The 8,511-nt window shown below is 47.3% G+C and overlaps 1 protein-coding gene across 4 annotated transcripts in view; it reads right to left on the bottom strand.

The window, feature by feature from the left end:
- Positions 1–6,970: 6,970 nt before the first annotated feature.
- Positions 6,971–8,511, bottom strand: part of USP43 (ubiquitin specific peptidase 43) — a 51,486-nt gene continuing 49,945 nt past the window's right edge. For all 4 annotated transcript variants that reach the window (XM_070389490.1, XM_070389489.1, XM_070389491.1 and 1 more), the window contains one exon: positions 6,971–8,238. In XM_070389490.1, coding sequence (XP_070245591.1) covers positions 7,157–8,238 — 1,082 coding nt within the window. In that variant the 3' untranslated portion in view covers positions 6,971–7,156. The remainder of the gene's footprint in view (positions 8,239–8,511) is intronic.

Here is an 8,511-nt window from a genome sequence, read left to right as displayed (position 1 = left end):
ACATTCTGGGAGAGCAAAGACTCGAGAACTCCAAGGTGAGGGAAGACCTCGGCCCCTGGGGTTCCTCAAAGGAAGCCACGTTGAATGACAGCTCAGGAAAAAAGGTCTCAGGAAGAAAGACATCTGTATCAGTAGGCCTGCTCCACTGTCCCTGCAGCCAAAGCGGTCAGAGACCTACAGGTGGACCCATCCTCAGCCGGACTGTCTGGCTGGGACCCCAAGCTCCCTGAAGTTGAATTTCCTGTCCGGGGACTTTGGTCTCCCTCTGACTGGATGCCCCCACCCCATTGCCTTCCGGATGTCCCTGTGTCCACGCAGGCCCTGCTGCCTTCTCAGGATGGGATATCTCACCAGTCTAGCAAATGAAAACCCACAACTCTTAGGTGGAAACACAGGGGAAAAACTAAGTTGTTGAGGGGAAGGCATCATGCAATAAGAGGAATGGCCACCAGGGGTCACTGTGGCTCCAAACCTATTTTATAGCTGCATTCTCTGTTCAGTTCGGTTTGGTGGCTCAGTCATGTCCGACTCTTTGTGACTCCGTGGACTGCAGCATGGCAGGCTTCCCTGTCCGTCACCAACTCCCGGAGTTTACTCAAGCTCATGTCCATTGAGTCGGTGATGCCGTCCACCCATCTCATCCTCTGTCGTCCCCTTCTCCTCCCCCCTTCAATCTTTCCCAGCATTAGGGTCTTTTCAAATGAATTGGTTCTTTGCATCAGGTGGTCAAAGTATTGCAGTTTCAGCTCCAGCATCAGTCCTTCCAATGAGTATTCAGGACTGATCTCCTTTAGGATAGACTGGTTAGATCTCCTTGCAGTCCAAGGGACTCTCAAGAGTTTTCCCCAACACCACAGTTCAAAAGCATCAATTCTTCAGTGCTCAGCTTTCTTTATAGTCCAACTCTTACATCCATACATGACCACTGGAAAAACCATAGCTCTGACTAGATGGACCTTTGTTGACAAAGTAATGTCTCTGCTTTTTGTTATGCTGTATAGGTTGGTCATAACTTTTCTTCCAAGGAGTAAGCGTCTTTTAATTTCATGGCTGCAGTGATTTTGGAGCCTAAAAAAATAAAGTCTGTCACTGTTCCCACTGTTTCCTCATCTATTTGCCATGAAGTGATGGGACCAGATGCCATGATCTTAGTTTTCTGAATGTTGAGCTTTAAGCCAACGTTTCCACTCTCCTCTTTCACTTTCATCAAGAGACGCTTTAGTTCTCCTTTGCTTTCTGCCATAAGTATGGTGTAACCTGCGTATCTGAGGTTACTGATATTTTTCCCAGCAATCTTGATTCCAGCTTGTGCTTCTTCCAGCCCAGCATTTCTCATGATGTACTCTGCATATAAGTTAAATAAGCAGGATGACAATATACAGCCTTGACGTACTCCCTTCCCTATTTGGAACCAGTCTGTTGTTCCATGTCCAGTTCTGACTGTTGCTTCCTGACCTGCATACAGATTTCTCAAGAGGCAGGTCTGGTATTCCCATCTCTTTCAGAATTTTCCACAGTGTGTGGTGATCTACACAGTCAAAGGCTTTGGCATAGTCAATAAAGCAGAAATAGATGTTTTTTTGGAACTCTCTTGCTTTTTTGATAATCCAACAGATGTTAGCAATTTGATCTCTGGTTCCTCTGCCTTTTCTAAATCCAGCTTGAACATCTGGAAGCTCACAGTTCACATACTATTGAAGCCTGGATTGGAGAATTTTGAGCATTACTTTACTAGCATGTGAGATGAGTGCAATTGTGCGGTAGTTTGAGCATTCTTTGGCATTGCTTTTCTTTGAGATTGGGATGAAAACTGACCTTTTCCAGTCCTGTGGCCATTGCTGAGTTTTCCAAATTTGCTGACATATTGAGTGCAGCACTTTCACAGCATCATCTTTCAGCATTTGGAATAGCTCAGCTGGAATTCCATCACCTCCACTAGCTTTGTTCGTAGTGATGCTTCCTAAGGCCCACTTGACTTCACATTCCAGGATGTCTGGCTCTAGGTGAATGATCACACCATCGTGATTATCTAGGTCATGAAGATCTTTTTTGTACAGTTCTGTGTTTCTTGCCACCTCTTCTTAATATCTTCTGCTTCTGTTAGGTCCATACCATTTCTGTCCTTTATTTTGCCCATCTTTGCATGAAATGTTCCCTTGATCTCTGATTTTCTTGAAGAGATCTCTAGTCTTTCCCATTCTGTTGTTTTCCTCTATTTCTTGACACTGATCACTGAGGAAGGCTTTCTTATCTCTCCTTGCTGTTCTTTGGAACTCTGCATTCCAATGGGTATATCTTTCCTTTTCTCCTTTGCTTTTCGCTTCTCTTCTTTTCACAGCTATTTCTAAGGCCTCTTCAGACAGCCATTTTGCTTTTTTGCATTTCTCTTTCTTGGGGATGGTCTTGTTCCCTGTCTCCTGTACAGTGTCACAAACCTCCATCCATAGTTCATCAGGCACTTTGTCTATCAGATCTAATCCCTTGAATCTATTTGTCACTTCCACTGTATAATTGTAAGGGATTTGATTTAGGTCATACCTGAATGGTCTAGTGGGTTTCCCTAGTTTCTTCAACTTAAGTCTGAATTTGCCAATGAGGAGTTCATGATCTGAGCCATAGTCAGCTCCTGGTCTTGTTTCTGCTGACTGTATAGAGCTTCTCCATCTTTGGCTGCAAAGAATATAAACAATCTGATTTCAGTATTGACCATCTGGTGATGTCCATGTGTAGAGACTTTTCTGGTGTTGTTGGAAGAGGGTGTTTGCTATGACCAGTGTGTTCTCTTGACAGAACTCTATTAGCCTTTGCCCTGCTTCATTCCGTATTCCAAGGCCAAATATGCCTGTTACTCCAGGTGTTTCTTGACTCCCTACTTTTGCATTCCAGTCCCCTGTAATGAAAAGGACATCTTTTTTGGGTGTTAGTTCTAGAAGGTCTTGTAGGTCTTCATAGAACCATTCAACTTCAGCTTCTTCAGCATTATTGGTCGGGGCATAGACTTGGATCACCATGATATTGAATGGTTTGCCTTGGAAATGAACAGAGATCATTCTGTCGTTTTTGAGATTGCATCCAAGTACTGCATTTCGGAAATGGCAACCCACTCCAGTGTTCTTGCCTGGAGAATCCCGGGGACAGGGGAGCCTGGTGGGCTGCTGTCTATGGGGTTGCACAGAGTTGGACACGACTGAAGCAACTTAGCAGCAGCAGCACTGCATTTCAGACTCTCTTGTTGACTATGATGGCTACTCCATTTCTTCTAAGGGATTCTTGCCCACAGTAGTAGATGAAATGTTCATCTGAGTTAAATCCACCCATTCCAGTCCATTTTAGTTCTCTGATTCCTAACACGTCAGCGTTCACTCTTGCCATCTCCTGTTTGATCACTTCCAATCTGCTTTGATTCATGGACCTAACATTCCAGGTTCCTGCAGTATTGCTCTTTACAGCATCGGACTTTGCTTCTATCACCAGTCACATCCACGACTAGATGATGTTTTTGCTTTGGCTCTGTCTCTTCATTCTTTCTGGAGTTATTTCTCTACTGATCTCCAGTAGCATATTGGGTACCTACAGACCTGGGGAGTTCATCTTTCGGTGTCCTATCTTTTGGCCTTTTCATACTGTTCATGGGGTTCTCTGTAGAGCAGAGCAATAACAAGTCCACAGAATTGCATGCAGTTCACCATCTCCAATGAGCAGCCCCCCAACCCCCCCACCCAGGACTCCATTTAGTCTTCACACCAACACCGAGTCACTGGAACAGCTGAAAAATCCATTTCACCGACAGAACTGAGGGTGGTCCTGCTGTGTCCGATAGTCTTGGCCTCCAATCTGGGCAGAAATCTGACTCTATCCTTTCCCATGCCCTGTTCTCCCAGCCTTCCCTACCAGGTCCCTCTAGATGGGAAAGTGATACAAGGGAACTTGGGCATCCTTGCAGAAGGTGTGGCGTGGCAGATAAAAGCACAGGGTCCAAGTATAATTGCCTCTTCTATTCCAAATCCATAGCCTAGGGCAAGTGCTCCAATCTGTAGTGTATTAAAGAGAAAACTGCTAACAACTGGGCCCTGCTCATGATATCCAAGCGTGTTCAAAAGGGAGAAGCCTGGGTCACAATGCAACCCCTTAGAGGACAAAGGAAGTGGGGCTGGGCTTAGGAAGAGCTTGGGAGTGAAAGATGATGAATGAGTGTCAACAGAGAAGAACCAGATACAGCAGGAGGACTCCTAGACTCCCATAAGCTGGGAGGACAAGTGTGTCTTCCCCATCACCTGAGAGCACGTGGATTAAGACTTGAAGAAAACACAGACTTCTTTTGAAATGCACTCTGGTCCACTGATAACATACATCTCTCTCTGGTGTCAGGTGGTGGGCCCCCCTGCTCATTTCCTCTGTCATCTCAGTTCTGTCTTGGAAGTGGTGCTCCAAAGTACATGGTCTCTACAAAGGACCCAATTTCGTTCATTCTTATGGCTGAGTAATATTTCATTGCATATGTGTACCACATCGTCTTTATCCATTCATCTGTCGATGGACATTTAGGTTGACGTCCACGTCCTGGCTATTATAGTCTAGAAACACGGAACAGATGAACCTATTTCATCAGGGAAGGGGAGGGTGGGATGAACTGGGAGATTAGGGTTGACATCCACTACCATGTGTAAAATAGCTAGGAAAACAGATGATCTGTGTAGCACAGGGAGCTCAGCTCAGTGCTCTGTGATGACCTAGAGGGGTGGGTGGCAGGGAGGCCCAAGAGGGAGGGGATGTAAGTAAACATATAGCTGATTCACTTCCTGTACAGCTGAAACGAATGCAATATTGTAATTATACTCCAGTTTTTCAAAAGTACAGTCTTTCTTATGGGGAAGAAAAAGAACCTCATTCTTCCTTCTTAGAAAAAGAACAGTAGCAGAGACACACCAATGAGTCATGCCAAGTGTATGAGGAAAGACTTAATTCAAGTCGGGTGTCTTAAATGGAAAGGAAGTATTTCTAGAAAATGGACTGTTGAAATAGAGACTCTCCAGTCACCTTACCTGTCAAGCCCTCTGTCTGATATCATTACTGATATCAACAGCTATGAGCTTAGATAACCAACAAGGAACTATGCTCAATGTTTTTAAAAATGTACAAGGGAATCTGGAAAAGGATTTCTCTATCAGAGTCAGGTTTAGCAGCTTCCCCATAAGTGAGGCAATATTTGTTAAAACAGCTATGAAAAGTGTGCGAAGTTCTAGGAAACAGAGGACAGTCACCTTGAGACAGGCTGGGACCTGGGACCCTTTGCAGTGCTTGCATCTGGACAAATGTCCCAGAGGAACAGATACAAAGAAACTATAAGGGAACTAAAAATAACTGCACATATAGGCTGCTGCTGCTGCTAAGTCGCTTCAGTCGTGTCCGACTCTGTGCGACCCCATAGATGGCAGCCCACCAGGCTCCCCCGTCCCTGGGATTCTCCAGGCAAGAACACTGGAGTGGGTTGCCATTTCCTTCTCCAATGCATGAAAGTAAAAAGTGAAAGTGAAGTTGCTCAGTCGTGTGCGACTCTTCGTGACCCCATGGACTGCAGCCCACCAGGCTCCTCCATCCATGGGATTTTCCAGGCAAGAGTACTGGCGTGGGTCGCCATTGCCTTCTCCACATGGGCAGTTGGCCCAAATTATAAACAAGAAGATAAAGGCCAAAACCCAACTGCCACTTCTGAGGGGCAGGGAGCAATGGCAGGGTCCTGCCCGTGATCCCTGCACACAGCACCACCAAGGGGGTGGGCAGACCACCTAAGCCGCCCCTCAGACCCAACCACCCTCACCCCATTTTAGGGACCAGCCTGCCCTCTGCAGGGAGGGACCAAGGGCACCCGTTGCTTGCCTTCGCTCCCTCCTGCTGCAGCACGAGTCCTGGTAAAGCTTTGCCTGAATTCCTCCTCTGGCCTGTCATCAGTTTCTATCATGAAGGAGTCCAAGGACCCCGGTGATGATCCATCAAGACAGGCTCAGACTCTGGTCCTTGAAAGTACATGCTTTCCAGAGAGAGACCTGGGGGGACTTCTATTTCCTTAGCAAACAGCAAGTCATTTTAATTAAAAGGACTTAAAATTTTCAGAAACAACGCAATCAATGACTTTCTGATAGCAACAGCAATGAGCTTAGATAACCAACAAGGAACTATACTCTGTATTTTTAATAACCTATAAGGGGAAAGAATCTGAAAAAGGATCCATCTATCTATAACTGAATCATTGTGTTGTACAGCTGAAGTGAACATGACTTTGGAAATCAACTTATTTTTTTTGACCATGCCATGTGGCATGCAGATCTTAGTGGGGTCAAACCTGTGCCCCCTGCATTGGAAGTGCAGGGTCTTAACCACTGGACTGCCAGGAAAGTCTAATTATACTTCATTTTTTTAAAAATGGCTAAATGGGGGGGAAAAGCAATGAGCTAAGTTTATGCAGCAGAAACAAGAGCATTTGTCTAACTTGAATAATTCAGAGAGCTATTTGCATGTTTCATGGATGAACTTTTATTAAAATTGTACATAGATCTCACAGTTAATTTTTTTTAAAAAGAACTTCCTTTTGCCCCTAGTATCAAAATAGTTATCTTTCTTAAATACCTTGAAAAACTTTAATACAATTGTTATATATTAAATACTCTCCTAAAATACTCTCCGTTCATTCTAGAATCCTGCTTTAGTGTAGCTACCACTTTGTTTTTTGGCATCCTTAATGCTTCATCCCAGAGAAACATCAGGAGGAAAAGATTTTCCTGTGAAGTCCATTATTAAAAAACAAGGTTTAGGAAGCCAGTGACAATATTTGATTTAGTACTGAAGGTTCTTATTAATCATTCCTTAATACAAGCACTCAGGCCCTGGAATTACTTAAAACAGCAGATCTTGCCCTGAAATGGTTATACTGACCGACCAGCACCCTCTAGTGGTCTGGAAACACACACAAACAGCTAACAACCCAGGAAGGTCTTTTCAGACGTTTGGTGTTGGGAATACAGATGCAGAGACCAGGAATTTTAATTTTCAGGAGTCCAGAGAAGACAACTGGCTTCCCCCAGTCCCACTCTCAACACGGGTTGCCCACAGGTGCTCGGTGCAGAGCCGAGAGAATGGCAGCTCCCCCCAGAGCACACAATCAGAAGCTGGACTCAGGCAAGGATTTCTTCCGACGTAAGGACAGCGTGTGGTACTTCACCTTCGGCAAGGTGCCAAAAGACGTCTGCTCCCCGGGGACACTCCTCTGTGACATGCCGAGGGCGCTGGCCCTCGGGGGCCTGCCAGTCTTGCGAGGGAGGAGCAGAGAGCTGGGTGCTGATCGGATGTCCCTCTCTCTTTCCAGGTGGCCAGCTGGGCCCCTGGCCAGGCTCTCTCGAATCCTGAGGGATGGAGACAAGCTTCGGGCCTCCCCATCCACAGCTGGGCTCCTCCTGCCGCTCACCAGGGAGACGGGGGCCACCTGGGGGGCTGCCTCTGGCCTGTCCCTCTTCCTGATCTCCTTCTTCCAAAACACAGACCTCAGAAGGGTGAGGGTCCCTTGTGGGAATCTGTCTGTCTCAGGGTCCCTTCTCTCCCCATTAGCCCTCATCTTGCCTGGGCTGTTTGGGCGACTGTCTGCACTCTTTCTAGGTAACGCCGCAGCACTGGGACCCTCCTTGGGGGAGGGTGCTTGGCCACTGCTCCCGGTTAGGCCACTTCCCTTACAGCTTGTGGTCCTTTGGCCCTCAGGCCGGGCTCGTCTCCCATCATCTTCTGTTGAGGACATCACTGTGAGGGGCAAGTCAAACTGTTTGGGCAGTCTGATGTCCTGACTTGAGTTTTCCTTGAGCTTCCTGGCTGCATTCAGGCCATCTGGGTTGCCAGGGACCACGCAGTGGCCAGGATGGCCAGAGGGGCAGGGCGCTGTGGCCAGCACTGTGTCGCTGGTTCGCCTACTGTCTTCACTCTCCGCAGAGAGGGTGGCGTGTGACTTCTGGTGACCGCCGGCAGGACCCGTCAGCAGCTGCACGATGGACTGGCTCGTGGACCGAGGTCTCCGTCTGGACTCCAGGTACTCCACCAGCTCAACAGATGTGCCCAGTGGTTTCTCCCTGGGGCCAAAAGACCAGCGGAGGGGCATGGTCTTGAAGGCCCCCTGCTTTGCTCGGGAAGGTGTAGGCACCTTCATGCTGATGCTGCGGCCTTGGATGCCCCGTGCCAAAGGCCTGGACTCCAAGCCTCCTGAAAGAGACACCAAGAGCATCAGTGCCTGACTTGCCCTCCAGCTGCAGTAAGAGTGGGGCTTACCTGGTGGTTCAGATGGTAAAGAATCCGCCTGCAATGCAGGAGACCCAAGTTCCATCCCTAGGTCAGGAAGATCCCCTGGAGAAGGGCATGGAAACCCACTCCAGTATTCTTGCCTGGGGAATCCCATGGACAGGGGAGCCTGGCAGGCTACAGTCCATGGGGTTGCAAACAAGTCAGACACAACTGAAGCAACTTAGCACCCAAGCA

The sequence above is a fragment of the Bos mutus genome, chromosome 19 (assembly GCF_027580195.1).
Source record: "Bos mutus isolate GX-2022 chromosome 19, NWIPB_WYAK_1.1, whole genome shotgun sequence".
Lineage (NCBI taxonomy): Eukaryota > Metazoa > Chordata > Mammalia > Artiodactyla > Bovidae > Bos > Bos mutus.
Note: the sequence above shows the minus strand (reverse complement) of the source record. Positions and strands in the feature narration are given on the sequence as shown.